The sequence below is a fragment of the Plectropomus leopardus genome, chromosome 10, assembly GCF_008729295.1.
Source record: "Plectropomus leopardus isolate mb chromosome 10, YSFRI_Pleo_2.0, whole genome shotgun sequence".
In the NCBI taxonomy this organism is placed as follows: domain Eukaryota; kingdom Metazoa; phylum Chordata; class Actinopteri; order Perciformes; family Serranidae; genus Plectropomus; species Plectropomus leopardus.
This window is the reverse complement of record NC_056472.1, coordinates 16,453,303-16,476,715: the sequence shown is the minus strand read 5'-3', so window position 1 is coordinate 16,476,715 and position 23,413 is coordinate 16,453,303. Positions and strand designations below refer to the sequence as shown.

The 23,413-nt window shown below is 39.1% G+C and overlaps 1 protein-coding gene across 4 annotated transcripts in view; it reads right to left on the bottom strand.

Annotated features, from left to right (window-relative positions):
- pkp4 (plakophilin 4) overlaps positions 1 to 23,413 on the bottom strand; it is a 119,128-nt gene that overhangs the window by 44,773 nt on the left and 50,942 nt on the right. For 3 of the 4 annotated variants that reach the window (XM_042494706.1, XM_042494707.1, XM_042494709.1), the window contains 4 exons: positions 14,740 to 14,774; positions 5,868 to 5,999; positions 4,716 to 4,909; positions 2,069 to 2,648 (listed from right to left, as the gene is read on the bottom strand). In XM_042494706.1, coding sequence (XP_042350640.1) covers positions 2,069 to 2,648; positions 4,716 to 4,909; positions 5,868 to 5,999; positions 14,740 to 14,774 — 941 coding nt within the window. The remainder of the gene's footprint in view (positions 1 to 2,068; positions 2,649 to 4,715; positions 4,910 to 5,867; positions 6,000 to 14,739; positions 14,775 to 23,413) is intronic. The other variant, XM_042494708.1, reaches the window with a different exon arrangement.

The window sequence follows — 23,413 nt, the reverse complement described above, 5'->3', positions numbered from 1 at the left end:
GCAAATGCTCCAATCACTTGTTCTAAACTCTAAAAAACACTGCAGACAAGCCAGCTGCAACTGCAAGTTTTAAGTTGAGATTTTTGACACACTTTCACTCCTGATACAGTGTCTTGTTGGAAGTAGGAGGACAGTGAGCTCCTCGTCCAGTCTTCTGTTTACTGCTGGGCGCTAACGCGGACCCTCAATTGTACTATGAATATAAGCGCATGTGCTTCTGTAGCAGTCTGCAGACATTAAATGTGGAAAGTACTGTACGACTGTGTGACCGAGACTTTAGGATTATTTCAGTGTTCATTGCTTAAGAAGTTTTTACGGGGAGCCTCGCTTTCTGCAGAGCTCTCTTCCTCTCTAAAACAAACAGACCAGGTGAATACAACCAGTAAAAACGCAGTATAAAGCAGTTTTACATTTAAAAAAAAAAAACGAACTAAAAAATATCAGTGTTTTCTAACAATACTTGTTGTAGAGGTATTGCTTACTATGTTGGCTGATGTGAAAATGTGAATATCCCTGTCTAGAGCCAGTGTTTGGTTCATCCACTCTAGGCTACTGTAGAAAAATGGCGGTGCAGCATGGCCATCTCTGTGGGTGAGAACCTGCTTCCTATGTAGATATAAACAGCTCATTCTGCGGTAATGAAAACACAACATCTCTATTTTTGGGTGATTATACATTTAAGAAAGCAAATTTTCTCTGCCAATATATCTAATATCTCTAAATCCCACTCACTGGAGCTTGTTTCTTCTTACAAACTAGAATGAAATAACAAAAAAAAAAAAAAAACAAACTTCACAACCATGTTAGCTGTATGGGTGCATATTTTGTGACTACTATTGTTGAAATGAAACCTCACTACGATTATCAGTCTATTATACTCTTTGAGCTAATATTTGTCTTCTTGCAGGAATTACGTTTTGGCTGCACTCCAGGACAACCGCTGACCTCGCAGTCACTGTTTATTTTCAGTTTCAGTATGCTGAGCACAGAGCCAACAGCAAGCCAACAAAAAATGTATCGCTGTCCAAATATTTACAGCTGGTATTACAAGATCCTCTACTCAAGAGGTTCAGGGGAATTTATGGAAAGTAATAATATGGCAGCCTACAAAGTTGAATAACTGCAGTTTTTACATGCTAGGAAACACAAAATACCTGTTTTAAAGGTGTTTGATACTTTTTTAAAAATTATATTGATATTTCCTTTTTTAAGGTAATATACACTGACAAATGATAACTTACATTAATAGCCTGAATTAAGAATTTTTAATTTAATTTTATTTTTACAAAAAAGCTGATTTTCAGCTCCTCTATTTTCATCTCTTGCAAAATTATTATTTGCAGGAAAGGTAATTATTAAAGGTAGAGAAAAAAGATCCTGAAAATGTAAACAAAAATTAGGATTCCGATTTCTATTTTACCATAAATTCTCTGTTTTTTATTATATTTCCTGCTACAGGAAACCAAGTATTTCTTTTGAACTGTTGTAGAAGTGATCTGTTACAGCATTTGACATGTACGCAGGCTAATTATAAGCATGCACAGTCTCTGTACACAAATATAAATGTTTTATGACTATTTTTAATTGTACAGTTATGTTTGTGTATAAAAAATATCTTACGCATTACATCATTTAATGTTTGTTTTAAGGTTTTCTCTATATTTCTTATTAATGTTAGAGGTGTGGTTTTACACACAGAAACACACACCACACACCACACACAGACACAGACACACACACACACACACACACACACACACACACAAACACAAGATAGAGACATACACACAGCTATGAGTGAATGGAAATGAAGGAAGAGCAAATAAAACACTATGTACTCTTTTCCTCTCCAGTTTTACACTGTATTTTACTACTGCTATTGCTCTTGGACCTTTTGTATTCAAAACACTGCAGCAAAACTCTATAAACACTTGTAAATAGAGTCTAAGGGAGTCTAAGCGGGCGTCTGCTCTGATAACACTATAAATAGCTGTGTGTGTGTGTGTGTGTGTGTGTGTATGTGTGTGTGTGTGTGTGTGTGTGTGTTTGTGTGTGTGTGTATGAGCACCTGTGAGGCTGTCAGGTCGCGTCATCCTCTCGTAAATGTCGTAACTCTGGGGTCCATAGGGGTCTGTGTTGTGGAGCATGGAGCGGGGCAGAGTGGAGCTGTAGTGCTGGGGCACGGCGGTCATACTGGCTCTGACTGGAGACGATGAGTGAGTAGGCTGCTTCGTCAGTGGAGGGTTGACGTTCTCCACCATTGTCAGCGGTGAGCCCATGCGACCCGATGATGACCCTGCAGAGGCCTGATAGGGTGATGTTGTACGGCTGGCGCTCCCTGATCGCGAATTTGTGGAGCCCATGCGTCGCAGTGCAGCAGGGGAGTTTTTCTGCGTGGAGTAGGGTGAACTGCTGCCACCGCCGCCGGTACTGGTGCGCTGGGCAGAGGGCAAGGTCGTAGAGAAGATGCTGGAGAGGGGTTTGGGTTCAGTTACGATGGGGGAGCCATAGGCACTGCCAGCTGAGGTACGCAGGGAGCCGCGGGAGGGGGACATACTGCTGGCGTAGGCTGGCGAGTGAGAGCGAGAAGGCACTGAGCTCACCCTCCGCATAGCACGACCAGGCACTGCTGTTGTGACTGCTGGAGCCTGCAAGTCAGAGAGTAAACTAGAATTACTACTGAGGAATTTAATAAAAAGTTATTAAGTGATTTTTTTAAGAAAAATGGCAGCTATTACTTTATTAACACGCTTGATTGCAGTGAATAATTTGCAATGAGAAGCACGCTGTCCTCACTTAAAGACTGTTTTTACAGAGAAGTACAGAGGACTGATTGAGAGCTTGGTGCAACGAAAATCACCTGAAGCGCAATATCAGCAAAACCAGTGAGCCTGAGGAAGACTACCAGAGGAACAGGAGACAGTGTTGTAGCCATGATAGTTAATAATCCTTCAAATCTGGATGTTACTGCAAAGACGATACAAATTCTTAAATGTGGATGCTTCACATACATCTTAAACCAGGCAGCACAGAAGATCTATACAATAAGCAGATGTTGTTATTGTCTATACCTAGTGTTTGTACCGAGTTTGGCATGAGAGCCTTTATGTATGCAGCTCTATATATTTGGAATCTTCTACAGAGGAACTTAAAGCTGCACTCATTGGTTCCTCTAGGCTGTTTCAAAGCACAGTTGCAGGACTTTTACATGTCATCTTCTGTATGCTAATGTCAGGGTGTATCTGGTCTTTTATTTTTATTGTTTTATTGGTTCACTGATAGCACATATTAACCTACTTTTTAGTCCTTCCTTGTAGTGAGAACATTTGTAGTAATGTAGAATGAACATTTTGTGTTCTTTTTGTATTTTATATTGCTTGTTTAGGAGTTGCCAATATTGATTTTGTCTGTCTGTCACTTATGTTGCTGCAGGACTCTAATAATATCTCAACATCTGTTTCCTGAGTTATGATGTTGAATAATGGCTAGAAAACATTATGATGGCATAATAATGTTCACCTTTGACTTATTGAATATAAACCGTCACTTCAAAATTTTCTGCCATTAGACATTTCTGTGAATTTTTTTCATAATTAGCATATGAATTCTTGAAAATGTGGCCTTGACTTTTGACCACTAAATGCTTATCATGATTGAGTCCAAGTGGAGGTTTGTTCCAAATTTGAAAAAGGTGCTGCTGAGATATTGCGGTCCTGAGAGTGGGCCAAACGTACGGACAACCCAAACACATAATACCTCTGGCCATGGAGGCATAACAACATGGCGTCATGCCATTTCAGTCATCTTAAGTAAACGTAATAATTAACAAATAGGTGAAAATTGACAACTATCCTGGCCAATAGTAATAGCAATTTCCGATATTATCCCAATAAACATAAAAATCTCAAACTCTTAAAATGGCACTACAACATACTAGAATCACTTAACCTTGCATTCTGTTAAGAAACAATCATTTTTCCTTGATTTTTACTGAAAAACAAAAAACAATCTTACATCTGAAATGGTATCACATCTTTCTATATGAAATATGCAGATGCTTAATTAATATATTTTACTTTTCTAAGAGGGTAGTGCATATGCAGCTTGTTTTTATTGTTGGTTGCCCAATATTGGAAATTCCCTTTGAACTCCTAACTGTGTGTTTTTGATTCCAATCTGCAATACAAATGTATGTCATCTCGTCCCTACCAACAATCATGCTGTAATCTCTGCCATAGACTGACTTGTGCATAACAATAACATGCTGAATAACCCAGCATTATATAAACCAATTCATTACCGGGCACAACTTTACTCTAGGCTGCATTTATTTTCTCTCTTCCACCCCCCTCTCAGTCGTGTGTGACAGTGCCATTTGGATTCTCAGTGGTCTGTGTGTACAACGCTGTATGAAGCATGATTATGTCGGCGTGCTCGGTGCACTGTGTACCTTCTGTGCCTTTAAGCATTACAGCGCTACCTTCACTGAAAAACAGTCAACCGCAATTTTGGTGTTTCTCTTTTGTTGACACAAATTAAAAGCTAACAGTCAGTCATGAAATTAAATTTCATGAGCCTTTTGAACATTGTGAACAATGGCTGTGTAATTAAAAAATATACTGAATAATGGCTGGTGTTATTCAGTTGATAACATGTTTTAGATGCGTTCTGTGCTCGACAACAGCAATATGTTGGACGTTGATTGCTGGCAGTACCTGGGCTGAAGCCTGGCCCTCGGCCCTGGCATTCCTTCCCAGGGTACCGGTGCCGGCGCCAGGGAAGGAGTGCTGCATCCTCAGCTCAGCCTTGCCCAGGTTCTGGCTGCTGTGGTAGCCGCTGCTGGCATCCTGGTAGCCGCTGTCCGAGTATGAGTTCATCTGAGTTGAGCTACGTGAATTCCCCCCGGACCCTAAGAGGGCGTGACAGAAAAAGATAGACAAATTTGAGAGAGGGAGAGAGAAGGAGGGGTTGGAGGAACAGGAGACAGACACATCATACATGGTTTCATAATGGACATGACCTTTACCTAGACTTCATTACTAATGACAAATGACACAGCAGGGGGAAAACTGTTCTGCCACCCCTATAATTCAGTGTGCTGCATCATGCTGCATCATTCCAGGGTTCCTACAGCTTAAGGCAAATTAAATTTGACACATTTTTTTCTTTTTTTTTCATGCCACTGGGAAAAACATAAAAGACCATATTTACAACAACCAAAACTGAATAAATAAATTTAAGAAAACATTTTTTACACAGAGTTAATGAACAATTTTGCCCAAATGTTTATTGTAACATTCAGTTAAAAAGTCATATCTGGTTTGAAATGGGAAATACTTTCTGCATTTATTGGTGATTTTTATTACTGATTTTATGCGTCCCTCTGTATGTAGGATTATTCCTCTGCTTTGATTCCAATCATAGAGAGTTTAGTATTTTCTTTTGTTTGTTTTTAAAGTAGATCACCAATTATTTAGAGATTTCACATTGCAATGTCAGGAAAGAAGCAATTTGTAAAACCCTTCTTCTAATGTCTGAGCATTTTTAGGACTTGAAAAAACTGATTCACGACATTTTTAAAACCAATTAAGACCTTATTTATAGATTACTGAGGAACCCTATTACTCAGTCTTTCAGCAGCTGTAACGAGGGATCGGCTGTTATCAGTGACATTTGAAGTAAAAAAGTATGGAAAAGAAAAAGGTGAATGACATAACAGGCTTTCTGTATCATCAAAAGAGAGGTGAAGAAACAATTTGCAGTCAAAGGATTGCTACATACACTTAGTAAGACTATGCTGAATTGGGAAAATGATGTGACTTAGAGAAAAAAAGGCTACAGACGATAGAGAGAATGCAACAACAGACCCTCACTTTCATGGAGGGAGGAGTGCTCCGGGGAGTACAGAGACACCTGCTCTGACTCAGTCCTGATGCGGTAGCTTGGCGACTGGGAGCTGTCAGTCACCCGAGACTTGGTGTCCCCCGAGGCGGAGGCATCTGGGAAGACACAGCAGAGCAGGGAGTCAGACACAGAGGAAACGCTCAGAGTCTGAAACAATCACAGAGTTTTGGCTTCGGGTGGAGAGATTATAACAGCCATTAAAGCAGTCAACAATTGATGGAGTTGAGAGGAAACAATAACAAACAATAATTTCTGCAACATTAGTTTCACGCTTGTGTACAGTTGGAGTCATTAAATTTTACTGCCATACTAATTTGGGAAGGCAAAGTTGGGTGGCATGTCACTGTGTATACAGCCTTGCTCTAAATAGTTTCACTGCTCCAACATTTCCCTACATCCCCGTCTCGTCACGCTTGACAACAACCAGTGTGGCAAACAGGAACTGGAATTAGCCCTCTGATGTCCCTGTGTGCAGTGTTTCCCCGTAATCACAATCTAGTTAAGCGTGACCAGTGTCAATGGGTTACTCTGCAATCACTACAACAATAGGCAGCAAGTGGAGGGGAACAGGGAGGCAAACATTGGCAGCCGGGGTCTGTCAAATCCTGCCCCGATTAGCTGGTGCGAGAATGAGAATCGAATCCCATGAAGAAGCCGCCTTGTTGCAGGAGCTGACCTGTTGAATAAATCTGTTGACACATAAGCCTAGTGTGGTGTTTGACAACCTGGCTTTTTTCACCTGAAGATCTCAGGGTGTTCGCACATTTGGCACGGCCTGTTGTGAGAAGGTCGGTGCATGCCTTGCCTCTGCGACCTCAGAAAGTTAAGTCTGTATCAAACATCCTCACTATTTGCAGAAGACCTTGCTAATTGTGTCACTCTCAACAGGGCTGCTGTTTCTATTTTAATAAATAATCCTGCCTAAAATAACAACCTCATGAATTTTAATTTCTGTTTAGTCTTCCTTTCTTACTTGCCCACTCACTGTTTCTTGTGTACTGTCTGTTTTTAACAAAACATCCACCTTTAGTTACAATTATGAAGCAAAATAGCAATAGATTTATGTGCTAGGTGATGATGACACAGCCTGCCTATTTGAAAGTGAAGTATTTGAATCATCACTCAGAGGCCCATCAGTTGACTAAAACTGCTTAAAGTTCAGCAGTCTTCTTTTTTTTTAAGTAAGTGTGCTGTGTACTTATAGGGATGTTTTGGTCCCCAGACTTAGCTGCTGAGTGAGTGCTCTTGACTATCACACTATTTATTAGTGCAGAGAGCGGTGGACATGCAGACAGCAGCACAGAGAGGCAAAACCTTCTGCTTAGAAGTGCTGAATTTACAGCTCACTTAATACAACAGAATACAATACATTACAACCGATTGTCGGTGCCATTGTCTTGTTTACCATCTAGATGAATGTCCGCTCAAACTTTAAAACTTTGTATGAGGAAAAACAAATAAAATAAATTGTCGATTATTTGTATTGAACTGCTGAATCTGATTTGACTGACATAATTCTGAGACAGGTACAGCCCTAGAAGAGACATACACAGTCCCATAGCCAGAGGAACCTTCTTAAATGCCCATCTGATTTCTATATCTTATTTTCTATATATATTTTTTTATGATGATGACGATGATGATGATATTTCATTATTTTTTCACAATTACAACATCATTATTTTGTAATGGGCCTTAACTTGAAAAGACATGCACAGATGGACATTACTCCAATTATGACAATTAAAATACTAACAAACAAACAAATAAAAAGACAACAAAATGAGCACATGTCAAATAAACCAAGAGAGACATAATACATTTGAAAAAAAATTAAGGGGGAGTGGGGGGTTCTAATGATGTCTTAATAGTCATATACACACAGACACATTAATCATATAAAGATAAATTTTACACACATGAGCACACAAGCTCTTGTTGCACTATTGTTCACAAACACATCATTCATACAGTGAATTTCAGAGGGGCCTCTGGAGCTTTCCAGTACATTGAGGTACTTTCTCTTTAAATTAAGTCCCTTAGATCGCTGCGCAAGTGATTTATCAGTGGCTGCCATACATTTAAGAAGCTGCTCTCGTTTCCTTCTATTTTGGCACAGTCTTTCCACTGGTAGCACTCTGAAGATTTCTTTATACCATTGCTTTACTGATGTTTTTTTTTTTCTTGGATCCAATTCAATGCTATGCATTTCCTTGCTGGGAAAATAAGTTTATTTAGGAACTTAGATCTCTGCAAGTCTAATACTCTTCCTCCTCCTCCTAGCCAGTCCCTATAAAAACTATGCAGGGACTTTACAAATAATGCATTCCAAAATTGTGCGATCTGATTTTTTTAGGTGTTCATTAATCATTAAAAACAATACTGGAGAGTAATACAAATACTGTCAATATTAACTTTTTATTTCATCTTATATATAATAGAGGAAGACTTTCTTAAATGTATGCATTTGGAATTAAGCCAATAAAACCACATCATCATATAAAACTTAATTAAACTGTTGCATATAAGACTTAAAGCCTTCAAGGTCAAAATGCTCTTGCAACACTAAATCACAAACAAGCAGGTCGGAGGGTACGCACATCCAAAAACTTTTTACAGGTGCTGGGTAGAAACTCAAAGTAAGGAAAGAATTAGACAAAAGATCCTCACAATCTTGTCAAAGCCCCAAGCAAATTTAGGGGTGTATCATTTTAATCAAACAAGGATCGGCATTGTCAAATCACAGTCACAAAGCAGAATGAGCAACATGTAAACACAAACACCTGAGTGATGAATGTGCTAGTGTCTAATCTGTATATTGCTTATTCTACTTTGTGAGGTTGAATTGAAACTTTCTGATGACGATGTCTGTTAGATCTAAACATTGCACAATTAAATTTGCTTTTAATACAATTAACAGATCTTATGTTTGATTCTGACATTGTAAATCACACCTTGACAGAACTATATATGACGTCAGCAAAGCAATATGACAGTATAAAAACATCATAGTCAAGCAATGTAAGCTCCTTGACTCATCAGTATAACAACACTGACAGTTGTTGGTTGAAAGTTGGGTTTGAACTATAGTTTGTTTATGCCAGAGAGCTGTCTGAATCTGGTCCAAACCTTCCTGCCACTACAGATTAATAGGCCTACAGACAAATTATCACAGAGGACTCTAAACAAAATGTTATAGGAAACCATCTGGACAGGTTGTGCTGCTTGAATTAATTAAAAATAAATATATAGCAGGTGACAGCAACCAGGTGAGGTGGGGTGTAATGTGACAGAAAAAATAATAATACACAAAATATATGTCACCCACCTTGGGGTGTGTGGATGCTGCAGTACCTTCAGTGACTTCCTTTCCTGGGGTTGTTGAAAATTTTCCTCTATACTCACAATGAATTTTCACACATCACACTGGATGCAGCACTTGTTAATCAGTCTCATTTTTTTCTCCTTACTTGAAAAGTTGTGTAGAGGTTGAGGGGCACGTAAATACTTTAGAATAGCCATCAATAATAAATGGTAAATTGATACTTAGTATTTATTCTACTCTTTACAAAAAAAAAGAAATTATAGTCATCCTTACTAATTATTAATAATTCTATAATTCATAATATTTTAATGGTTTGTTGTTGCACATTTTTAAATACTATATTAAGCATTTGTTAAAGGTAATTAACTGGTTTGCAAACCATCCATAAACATTATTTGGATGACTAAAAGTTGCAACTAATGATTACAGTATCTTGTTAATTAATACTGTGTGGTGCATCTGAAAACACCTCAACTTTAGTTAAAATAATATTCATGGACCCTTTCACTGACATTGCATTGCAAGGCAGCAGCTACTGGTGCACGTTTACTTCCTGTCAGCTGATGGCATTCACAAACACTGCAAAACTTTCCTACAGGAAATACAAAGGGACATATTTACACTGTTCATGTTTATGTCAAGTCTGAAACACCCTCAGATGCACTACACAGTATTCATTAATTTATAATAGCCATCCAAAACATGAATGTCTATTATTACTGTCTATTACAGATGGTTGAGTAACCAATTATTTACCATTTATAAATACTCAATATCATGTATAAAATGTTATGTGTGAGACAATAAATTGCTCATATACCATAAATTAGAGCATTATCAATAATTAGTAGATATGTTTGTCAACAGTAAAATAACTATTAAATCAAGCTTAATTAAATTTCAATTTACCATTTATTAATGATAGCTATTATAAAGTGTTTGGGGACGCCTGCACACTTACTCAATGCTAAAACGACCATTTTGGCCTGCCAAAGTTCCACATGGGATAGAAACATTGTCCTTATTCTACTTCTGTGACGTGGAGTAAGTGTGCAGGCGTTAGTTTTTTCCTTATGTATACTTTTTTTTTTAGCTTTGCACCCAAGTGATGTGTGTCAAACTATTCTCTCTCTACTTATTATAAAGTAATTATTAGTAATTAAACATCCCATTTCCCTGGCATAAAAAGAGGACCTTTACAAGAAACATAACATTTGAAATCTTCTTCATCAAGATGATAGAAGGGACAACAACACAGTTCTATAGGATCAAAAAGCATCCATATGTCCTTTAAAGTTAAGTAATGACACGACTGAACAAGTCTTTTGTCTCCCTCCACCCTGGCAGTGACTCTGTGTCTGGCACACAGTGTGTCGTTTCAGACCACAGGGTTTCTGCACTGAGCCTTGACCCTGTTTGATAAATGAGATGCCAAAAAGCCAGAACAGAGGAGGAACAGGAAGAGAGGGAGACAGCAAGAAAGAGAGGCAGGAGCTCTTTTTCACACATTGAAGATGCAACATTACTGGCTTCAGTTATCCATGAATGACAGGGGTTTTTGGCATCCATAATTAGGTCTCTTATATGTAATAATTTAATGCTGCTGTTTTCAGGTGTGATATCATCATTCTGGGTAGAGTATTGTCTCCAAGACACTGAAGAAGAGGGCTGTAAGTTCTTATTATATTCTTATTTTGCAGTTGGATGTTTAGTAACCCTCTTTTTAAAAGCACCTTGTGCCCCCTTACTTTATTTTCTTGTCTATTTATTAATAATGAATGACTCTATAAAAATATAGAGTACTGCTGCCCACTTTACCAAGTCCAGCAGCGCCCATACACACAATCAGCTCGCTTTCTTGTAGATGTTTTACTAGATTCAAATAGCAATTTTTAGGTTGTTATCCCCAGTTAATTGTGTTGGAAAACAATGTGAATTTTCAAAAAATATATCTGTATATAATCTACAGTGACATCAGGACTTTTTCTTATTAGGAACTTTTCATGTCCACCTTAAAACCGAGAAAAAAAGAGGTGTCACATAATGGAGAATGGCCATGCTGGGTCAAGATAACTAATAATAAATCTGGATTCTAGTGGTAATTTCGAGACTGGTGAGGCTGAAAATACATATTCATACGCGTATAAAAGGACCACAGCAGTATAATTATGAGCCTGCCAGGCATCCAATGGGCTGGGAACAAGAAAGAAAAGAGGTGAAATAATTGCCATCAGTGAGCAATTGAGCTGTGGTGTGAGGGAAACCAGTGCAGAGCTGGGCAGGTGAATAACTGATGATGACTATCAAAACCTAACAATGTAATATTCACTTTGCAATGTGCTAAAATTGGCAATATCATATCAGGCAGTATCAAAAGAAGTTCTTAATTGGCTGCTTTTTCTTTGAATTTCTGCTATTATGACTTGTAAAAAACAAGGAAATATATGTTAACTTTTTAAAAAAGATGGACTTTGTCTCCCTCGTTCTGATGGACACTTGTATCTTGTTGAGACATGGCCACTTTTAATGATCAAACCTTTGTTTCTATTTCTAAAACAATGTGGTTGAGATCTAATTCTTTTTTTTTCTTTTTTTTTTTTTTTTAAATTTAATCTAATTTCTTAATTTAATTATTCATCTCTCCCTCTGGCCTAGCTGTAAACTGCTCAAATGTTTTGTTTTACTGGGACTTTAATGACAAATTCAGTAAAAAAAAAAAAAATCCAACCTGCTGTTTGCTCTTTATAAATAAATATATTGAACAGACTGTAGACATCGCTACTGTATAAAAGGGATATTACAAAAATGTTGCTAGATGCACATAGCCGCATTTTTATTTGAAATGACATGGAGTCTTGTTTTTTGTACATGATGCTGACGTTAACCTGTCAACCAAAAAGAATTAACAGTGAAACAAAAAGAGACGGTGGACAGAAGCAAACAGAGGGAAAGCTTTCGCTCTGGGCTGTTTGTCTTCTGCTCTCAGTGGACATGAGGTGTGACTGCATTGACATTTCCTGAGGCTAAAAGGCTTGTTTCCACAGTAACACTTCTATCCCAAACTCACAGACAGCATGTACGGTGGCTCATGAGGCCAACAAGCCTCACAGACAAACGTGGCTCATTACGCTCCGTGCCACACATTTAGGCTTTAATTCATTTAGATTGGAAAAAGTACATTACCACATCTGACTATCATTTATCATCTACAGAACAATGAGAAATCAATATGGAGCAAAACAGTGATTGTGATTAGTCCCCGGCTCTGTTCAAACACTAATGAAATGCATTCAGCAAGGAAATGGAGAATGGGCAGCAAATGAGAAAACGGTGTGGTATTAATATTCCTGGTGCATATGACCAACTATAACCCCCCATGGGCTTTTCTGACAGGATCGACAATAAAAGATTAATGACCATTGCAGAAATTCACTAAGTTCCACTATGCAATTAATAAGCCATGAAGTACATTAGTAAATTCAATTCATTATCTGGTCTCTGCTGAAGATCCTTCAAGGATGAGGACTAAACAAACAAGAGGCCAAAGGGGTCTGAGAGAGATCCTTCCGCCGCACATCATCGATGGTGTTGTGTGAGAGTGGGCAGAAATAGCTTAGATAAATATTAAAACAAGAATGCGCCTTAGGCTGTCCATTATTGTGCGCCTGGTTACAATGCCTCATGTTAGTGATGAGTGTTGAGGAAATGTAAAACATGCCCGCGCCACACACAAACACAGACAGACACACACAAACACACACACACACAAGCGCGCGCGCGCACACACACACACACACACACACACACACACACACACACTTTCTGCCAATATTAAATAATAATTCCAAAGGACTTGGTTGAACAGTACTTATCTTACATGTGTCACTGTGTAATCAGTGTGATACTGAACAGAATGAGCTGCCATTTAGTGTGACGCTCATAAGGTAAAGAAAGAATAAGAAAGCAAATGTGCAGTCAAGTCTAACAGCGGTTATCGATCACTGATTATACATCTTAAAGAAATACTTTGGCCCCAAAATAACCATTTGTTTATCAGCTATTCTGTGTTCCATTGAATTTGTTTTCCCTAATGCCTCCACAGTGAATAAAGAATCCAAAAACAGAAAATTCTTGATGGATTGAAGTCACAGGTAACCGTGTTAAACAACAGCAAAACTATATCAAAACATCTGTTTACAAACTCTCACACAACTCATGCAGTATAATCCAAGCTCACTTATCCGGCCGTATGTTCAGTTCTTCCTAAACAGACAGTCATTTCCAATGGAGGAACTGAACTAGCATTGTGAATTTGGTGAATCAGACAAAACACCAAAGTCACACAACACAAACAATCTAACAGAGGCAGCAGTAGACCAGCAACTCCTGTGAAACTCACGTAAAAATTACTGTTTTGTCAGTGGAGTCTGACTTTCAAGAGAGCATAGATAAGTTCCACTTTCCGGTTAGTTTGGGAATTGCTGAGCGTGCAGCTGGATAAATGAGACTTGGGTTTTACTGCACAGGTTGAGTGAGAGTTTGTTAATGTTTCCTTTGATATAATTCTTTCTTCATCATGGAGACATGCAAGACAACTAAGTGTTCTTCACAAATTCATAGAGTAGTTGATACACAAATGATCTTTTTTTTTTTGCGGGGGGATTTTCTTGAATTCTACATGAATGTAAGCTCTCTTTTTATACACAAGATAGAAAGCCACAAGTTGCTTCAAACCTGTAAGGCCCCAATGATCGGCTGCTGGTCAACGTCAGGCCACTGGTGAGTGTCTGTTAACCTACTTTTTGCATTTTGTCCTGCACCATTGGCCCTCATCTGATATTTTTTTTGGCAAGTTCAGTATGTTGACTCGGCATCAGACATGCCTGAGCCCATCAGTTAATGAAATCACTCTGACTGGCAGTTCAAGTCAGTGCACAAGAAGCAAAACAGAAAGGAGGAAAGAAAACAAACGACTACAGCCAAGAGGGAGTGAGATCAACACAAACTAATCATAACACTCAGTGTTATTGTTCACTTTTTTCTTTCAACCTGGGGTTGTGTTGTTAATGTGCTATCTAGCTAACTAGCATCTTGAATCTGTCCTCAGTTTCCCTTCTTTAATCACTATTACAGACTGATGCCATCTGCTCATATGGAGAGTTATTTTCTTTCATGCAGCTGCAGAATGTATGTGCTTGTTGACCTTTGGCTGTGGTCTATGCGGTGTGTTCAAGTGCAACTTTTTGGCAGAGACACAGGCAATGTGAGGCAATGCAATGGTTATCCTTCGTTGCCACTAGTTTTTTGAAGTTGGTTTAGTGTGACTGGGCCTTTAGAAATCAACAGCAAGAAGTGTACCTGAGATTTAAAACTGAAAGGAATGAGCAGTGTTTTCTTTATCACAAATACTGCAACCTGCACCATTCTCAGGTAACCAACCAGGTGTGAGTGTAGAGAACACCAAGGAAGGGCTAACTATCCAACCATTTTAGTGTTTGAGTTTGACATACCTGCAGTTCTCCAAGGCAGGGACTTCTCAGATGAGCTGTATGGGGCAAAACAGGAGAAGAAAAAGTTAATACATGCTCTACAAACCAGAGACACCACAGTGAATGACATGAGTGAAATCATCTAGAAGAGACAACTTTCGGCTTTGAGCACTCTTTCTTGGGCCTTTCACAACAGGGTCACAGGTGGTAATCACTGTGTTTGAGATAAAACAACAACGCGGTCCAGAGTATACCGCTTACGAGCAGATTTCATGTTAACAACTACGATGTAAAGACCATTCCTGTCATCCGTGTTTACCAAGACGTAAAGGTGCCTTTGTTGACAGCTAGTCCTTTGTTTGAGGACCCGAATGCATTGACAAAAAAATGCCCCCCAAAAACTTGAAAAAAAAAAAACAACAAAAAACTATAGATGTGCAACTGGATGCTGTTTCTCCACCTGCAGCTTGCTAACCCCAAAAGGATAAAAGACTGGGGGATGCATCCTGATGGGAGCTGGAAGAGAAAAGCTCCTTGAGTACAATCAGAAGTGATCATACAGTGCATTTACACACACTTATTGTACAAGCCCTGAGTGTCCTGACATCTGAATATAATCCAGACATGCATGCCAGTTTATATTCCAGCACAGAGAGGGAATCTCACAGAGGGATACTCAGCCTCCAGGGAATAATATGGGAGAGTAATGGCTGACCCTGAGATCAATCACAGTTTGTGATTATTACTTAGCTGACAACACAGAGGATGCCAAGCAGAAAAAAACAGAAGGATCCAGTGACAGTGTGTGGGAGATTGATGGTGAGACATCCTCGGTCAATGGATGAAGGATCATACCTAATGGCAAGCTCAGAGCACGGAAGCATCTGACCAGTAGACTATGGCTATCCACTGGGATAGAATGGATTTTGTTTTTTCACACGAAACATCATCTCATAAGCCTTTGGCCTGAGGCATCCATTCCTAAAAGCAGGAAAGAAATAAGGAATATGCAAACCCCAAAAGTTAGCTGGAGATTTACTTGTGAACCCACTCATACTGGATGTGTCCCATCCCACCAAATAGGGTGTGGGAGAAATAGTTTTTCCTGCTTTTTTTACATGGCGGAGAAAACAGGTTTGCTTTGGCAACTACAGAATTAGCATGTGCATGGATTTTCAAACATGTGTAAACCAGCAATAGACTGCTTTTCCAGTGGTGCTGCAGCCTTTTCTGTGTGTGGGGTTTGTTTTGGTGCGTCTGTTTGCTGTCACGCACAGGCCGGAGAGCAGATAAACAGTAGAAAGCAGCATGGAGGTCTGTGAAAACTTTACGGCTGTTACTTCTCTTTATATATCTTTCTACTTATTCAGCCTCTCTTTCAAACTCAGTGCAGACTAATTTGAATCAATTTAGCACTGCTTAGGAAGAGATGGGCGGTAATTAGCACATTCACGCAGGTGTTGTGCTTCCACCAATCATCGGAGCAGAAGGCGATAAATAGCCATGACCACTGCAGTCATTTGACCTGGGTGTGAATGCCAATTGCACACATTCGTACTGCATTAAAAAGCCAGATGTGGGTTTTAGCGGGATTTTTGTGCACTGGGAATGAGGCTATAGATACAGACAGTGTAAGTTTGGATTAATAGCTGAGCCTCGAAGTCCACCCATTAATATCATCGCAATGATAAAAGTATGCATTGTGCATAATTAGACCATATCATCTTTAATTCTACTCTCAAAGTAAATGTATTAACTGGCCTTTAAATACTGCATAACTCTAAATGAAGTATAGCTAATGAAGTATAACTCCAGGTTATGCCCTGACAAAACCATCATAAGAGGAACCTCACATAGATTCCTGCTATCAAGTTGTCTACGGGAGGTAAGGTGGAAGTGGGGAGAAAAATACAGTTTGCAACTCTTTTTGCTCTTCAGCTTGTTAGATCACTGAAAGCTTTTTTTTGAAAATACTAGTTTAACAAAGTATTAATGTATTCACTTTAATACAATAGTTATAATAAATAATCATTAAAAATATTAAATAATTTCCTTCCCACTGTTGTCTAAGTTAAAATTTGGAACAAAGAGACATTACATTTAAATGTTTCAGTTCATGAGCAATACTAATTGATCATGACCAAGAGAACACTGTAAGTCCCACTATGTCTATCTTTAATTCTACCTTTACTGACAGTCAAGGCCTTTGCAGAATGAAAAATGCAGAAAGGCTATGTAAGACATCTTAATAGCCACCTATTAATTCCAACTCATGTACGTACCTTGGAAAATACTTGTGACGAAAGGGATAGCCATTCACTCTATCAAAGCCATTTTTCCAAAGCTGGCTATTATGACAAACAAAGGCTGAGCAGAAGACCTCGGAGCAGCGTTCCCAGCCTTTTCTTTTTGATATCCTCTCTTTGCTGGTCATTACTATCAACCAGAGGATGTTACAACTGCTGCTATTTCTCCATCTAAGGTGACACTCAACGAGCTTTAAGACACACGGCTCTCTGAATTTTAATGAGCATGGAGGCAATTAAAAAGAGGAAGTTGGGTGAGTTGTGCTCCACTGAACCATGGCAGATGAAGTAGAAGAATGGAGACCATAATAATGATGCACCATGCATGCTGCATGCCGACTGTCTGGCTTGGTGAAGGCAGCGTAAAGAGATTGTTAAACCGCCAATGCTGACAAACAACAGGCCTAACCCTGATAGGACACTTTATTCGCCATCAACCCCTATGGCCAGTCGGAGGTTGCATCTTTTAAGAGTTTTGCCAGGGGTCAAGTTTGATGACCACCCCCCTGCGTGCTTGTAGAGATGAAGGGGGTGGTCGACTCTGGAGGTGTCATGATATGTAATGACTCCCATCAGAACCCTTAAGTGTGGTTTTACCTCCACCATCATCCAGCTGAGCTATTGAGCCAAGCAGTGTGAACTCAATGGCTAAAGCTAATCTCCATTCACACACAAATGTCCAGTGACAGCCATTTTATTTGTCCTTCTTTAGCTTTAAAAAAGGTGTGAAAATGGCATTGCATGTTTTCTTTAGACAGTCCCCAGAGGGTGGTGGAAGGCTTCTTGCCCCCTATAGGGAAAAGTGGCTGCATTTACACTCAGTATGTTTACATGCACAGTTAAGTCGAGCAACAGATATAATTCGATTAGGCCGTTTAATTGGACTACTTTTCTTGTCCCAGTATACAAGCACCAAGAGAGGATCGATTTAATGATGGAAGTATGTCAGATTCTGCAATGGTAGGTGGCAATATGGCCCCTTTCAACTAATTGCTATAGGACCTTTATCCAGCTGACCTATTATGTCACAAACCAATCAAGATAGCAAGCAGCAAATGGGCTGCATATCGGATGGTGAAACATGAACAACTTTCTAGCTCTGTACACTTCGTACATACTCTTCACTTTAATTTGGTACCTTTATCTTGTTTTTTTCTTTTTCTTCTTTTGTTTTTCGGGGCTTTCTTCTTCGAATTTATGCTGTTCGATTTACAGGTCAAAGCCTGGACTACGGAGCATGCACAGAATGCCTAGACCAGGTAACGTTTGATTGAGGCGTATACATGAAAAAATAAACAAACCCTAACCATATTATCCAGGTGACTTCAAGGATTCAACTTAGTACGATGTCAGTCAGACTACCATGTTTTAATTTAAAAGTCCAGTTTTAGTTGGACTAATAATTTGCCTTTTTCTAACATCATGTTACTAACTTAAAAATGTATTTGGCAGTAACTGGATTTCTTAAAACATAATGTCAATGGGAATCTTGGCTCCTTATTTGAATAGGATAATAAAAATCCCTGGATAACAAAGGTGGATTTCTGCTGGAGAGACCTGCTTTTTTTACCCATCATTCAACCCTTAACAATGTTACTGAGAGGTTTTGTGTCCATTTGCATGCCAAAGACCTGACAGTAGTGGTATCTCTGTGGCAACACTGAAGCAAGGTGAAAGGAAAGCACTTAACTACTTATAGCTGTTTGGGCTTGAATCCAAAATCATTAAATCCAAACTCAAAATTTAACTGAAAAAGAAACAGTATCGATCTTTCTGCTGCAACCAAAAACATGAACCACCAAACTGTATGCTCACTAGTTACTTGGAACACAAGGGCGCAGTCAAAAAAAGAAAGTGTGCTCTATCCATTATCTGCACTGTCAGACATAATGTCACTTAAGTGGTAATGACGGGCCTTTTTGACTGAACAGTCCTCAGAGCTAAACCCAGGAATTAATGCACCAAATGCAATTTTCACACACAAAGAAGACATAACAGAGACACAGTGATGTTCTTTGTAAATCACAAAGAGTGTTGCACAAATCACACAACAGACATGCAGAGGCGGACCGGGATCCTGACACTAAATAGGAACAATCTGCTCTTAAAGGCTACAGTTGGTAACTTTTACAAAAATAACTTTTGTCATATTTGCTGAAACTGTCACTAAATCGACAGAGTACAACATGAGACAGAAAGTCTATAAAAAACATGTTTCTTCTCCGCGTTGTAGTGTTTTTATTAGAGTTGTCCCAAATACTCGACGAAATCAGTATCCAATACAAATGTATTGTAGTAAATGTATTCAAGCTCTCACTCAGGTAGCTGTGTGCAAATCTTACTCTTGTGACCACAAATGATCTGAAGATCGATTCTAAGATTTACTAATTTTGTAATAAATACAGCAACTTCTGATCAACACATATCAATTGCAGGCTTAAAAACTTCTGGTTAGGCTTCACCAATTTTTTGTTTAAGCCCCAGACAAATATGATTTAAACCCCGCCCCTTCCAATCACAGATATGGATACAGACATTTTGTTGGTTCACCAGATACAATTAATGGTATACATGCCCATCCCTACTTCTAATGGCATTATTTAGAATCTATTGTGGTTGAGGGTACATCCAATCAGAGCTAAGGAGTTGCTAATGCAGCTGTCAATCAACAAGAAGGTTTGCTCTGGCTTAATTTTGGCTTGACTGTTTCTAACAAGCTGACTGGATCACAAACATTCTCATTTTACAGCTAAACAGTAAAATATTCTTCTGACAACATTTGAGGTAAGGCAATAAAATAAAATAACAGAATTTTGATTCATATTCTCACGCGCTGCTCACGCATGCAGTGTGTTCTGGACATTTGTTTGATAGTTTGACCACACACAAGCAGTGATTGATATGACTGACAGCTGCATTAGAGATTCCAACGCTCTAGCCCCTCTCACACTGCCTGTTCAAAGCGGGAACATCATGCTGTTATGCTACCTCACCGGATTGTATTAAGGGTATGATCGTGGAATAATGTAACATGAGTAGTCTCCACTTTAAGTAAGCACTGGAGGAAGTAAGAGCCTCAAATCAACATTTGTGTAAAAGGAACCACAAGCAGAACGGGATCATGTGAGGGACTGGTGTGACAGTTAACTGACGTGTTACGCGTGCGACCCACTGCGGGAGATTTTTAAATTGAATAATAGCAGTTAGCGGCTAACTCAAAAAAGAACAGCAGCAGCCAAAAATGTCCACACATTGGGCTAAAAGTGAGGTCTGGGAGCTCCTTACCCTGAGCAGAGGACGAGATCAGCCACCTTATAACAGAGATTGTAAATAATCGTTGTTGCCATTGTTGTGCCATAGTTATTATTGGGCTGCTGATGAGTATGTCAAATACCACACTAGAGGCTGATGCTGTTGCAGCATCTCCATGATGCCACCATTTTTAGTTCTGAGTAATAATGCAACAGCAGCATAAAGAAGGGCCTTTTTTGTGGCCCTGTAGCATAATCTGTATAAACCGGGCTTCTGATTGGTTGTTTACATTTACAGGTGTTAATTAAAAGTACTATGAGGAGCCAGAGGAGTATGATTGTACCACAGATTATTGGTCTCACACTTCCATCAGAATATAATAACAGTTTTAGCAAATATGTCAAAAAGTAATTTTTATAATAGTTACCAGCGGAAGCTTTAACGATGATATGCTGTGATATGTACTTACTGGTGCTAATGGAAATTACAGTACTAGCAATGAAGCAGGGACTTCTGTGGACCTAGAACTAAATTTAGACTCTGTTCCTGTTATAAGTTAAGTGCCTGAATTCCAAAAATGGTTCCTGGGCTCCTTAAAAGGTTCTTGCGGCTGAAAGGGCTATTTTTTTCTTTTGTGACTGTTGTGACTATTAATAAGTTAATGACAGTACTTGATATATTTTTGAAAGAATCATAGTATCCTGTGGGACTGCAACAGGCAATGCAAGTCAAACATTTGGAAGCAAGCATTGAAGCTCTGACAAATGATTGGTAGGAAAGATAATAGCGCCTTTTAATGATATTTTCCCTTTCATCAGCTTTGTGCAGGGGCTGAGGTGTGTCTTCTCCTGTCTGTCAACCAATGGATTGAAAAATATGGTGGTGAAAGTTGTGCTGACAGACAATCAAACTATCATATAATGATGGTAGCTACCAGAAAACAAGTGAAACTAACATTAGATCTGTTCAGAACAGGCATGGATAATCAGCTCATTCTTAGGACAGATTAGGAGGAGCAAGATTTTGGCAAAAAAACAAATGCAGAGCACACAAACACCGACTATGTCAGCAAATTATGTATGCACAGAGCATTTAACTATTCCTATAGAGTAGGCACTTTACAGCATACAAAGGGAACCTAAAGATGTCTACCAAAAAAGGAGAAAATTAGTTTTGTCCCATTTTCAAACACCACCAGTCACAACAGTCACGTCTAATGCTGACACAAAAGTTTCTCTTTTTTAACAAAGTACTGCTCTTAAGCAGATCAAAACAAAGGGAGCAGATTAAAAAAAGGCTTCTTACTTAAATTATGTATTTATTCTAAAATGAATTCATAAAGCAGGGAAATGGAAAATGAAGACCTGTCTCCATTAAAATGCCTACTTCAAGCTCTGTGCAGCCTCACTGGGTAGCTGTGTTATGAAGGAACTTTTAAATAAACCTTGTAGAGAAAAAAAGGATTATTATTATTATTATTCTAATTACTAACTAATTTCGTTATTATGGCTAATGTTTTGGAGGACAATTGCCTTCTTATGAAAGGTCAAATCCATGTTCAGGCATTTAGCTTGTTGGATTCAGTAACTACTTGGAAAAAACCCTTAATGTTATTATTTTTTCTTCAAGGTGGCTAAATGTTAAACTGCCACTGATGGGCTGATGACAATGAGCTAAACGTTGCACAAAACCAATTGGGCTGCTGATTTTTATTGTGCCTGTGCACACAAAAAGAACCCTTTCATGTTAGAGGCAGTCATTATATTGAGTAAAGAGAGACTGCCTGGTCCTCTTTTACTCTAAAATGAATCTTGAGATGCCATTCAGTTTGTTAAATGTCATGAGCAAGTGAGTGACGATGGGATAACCACTGGAAGGCAAATGTGTTGGTTATATCTCTAAATATGATCGCTGGCGTGGTTGGATATGCTGAAATTGAGGTCTAAAATACAGTACTTCATAAAGAGGAAATGAAAGTAAATAGCCCGGCTGTGTGTATTTTCAGAGAGCTGTTGTCCAGACCTTTTTGGCAACACTTGAAGTTGCTCTATGCCTGCGCCTTTCTAAAAAGGGAGAATGGGGAAATTGACACTCTTACCCCTGAGTAAAGCAATATGCTGGTAGTAGGTGGGTATTTTTGAAGGTCTGCAGGCTGGAGTGCAAGAAACTATCATATAAGGGCATAGAGCTTATTATCACAAAGCCAGAAGAGATCACAGAGAGCCGTTACAGCCCCTGATCAAGTGTCATGTATCCATATATTGTACGTCTCAATTGTATCATGGTCCATTTTAGAACAAATGAGGCTCCAACAATGTGGCTCAGGTGACCATTTGGGCATGGGATGGTGCTATGGGGTTGAACTACAACAGTGAGTAAATTATGAAAACAACAGGGAGCAAGGGAGAAAGAGGAAACCACCAAATTGAGCTAATCGGATGAACTGTGTAGTCAACAGGCCCTTACTGTAGTTTGGGGAATCATCAGGCCTCCGGTATGTCACCGAAATAATGAGCACCTATAATCGCGCTGTTCCTGTCATATAAAAAGGGGCTCCGAAACGATAACCATATAGTGTGAGGGGACACTGAAAAAAAAAACATTTAGATGTTAGTTATCCTCTCTACTGGTGTGTACTGTCTTATCACATGATCAGGAATACACTAATACCCCGGAGACAGACATAAATTGAGTGTTGCAATGTATGCTTCTTGCAGGGGGAGAAGGGGGTTGTTACGGATGGCCACAGTTATCGAGATGTCACTGCGAACTGCCTGGAGACAGTCAGGCACCACTTTTGCTGCACTCCACAGTTGGTCCATCTTGGGCGTGGCTCGGTGTGGTTCGGCATGTTTAAATTAACAATGGAAATGCAAATTGGCATGATATGGTTTGACTCAGGGTGGCAAAAGTGCTAATGAAAAATACCTACAGGGCTACCCACTTGAAGGTGTATCTCTAAACGATGATATGCTCATGAACCAACAGAACATTTTTCCGTCAAACCGGCTGCTGTTATTGTGGACATAGACTTTCTTTTACTGATGCCAAATCTTTTTAATTGTCTCTCGACACTGCACAATCATACACCGGGTGCACATCTCCCCAGTTTGCTTGCAATGTCTTGGAATTCATGG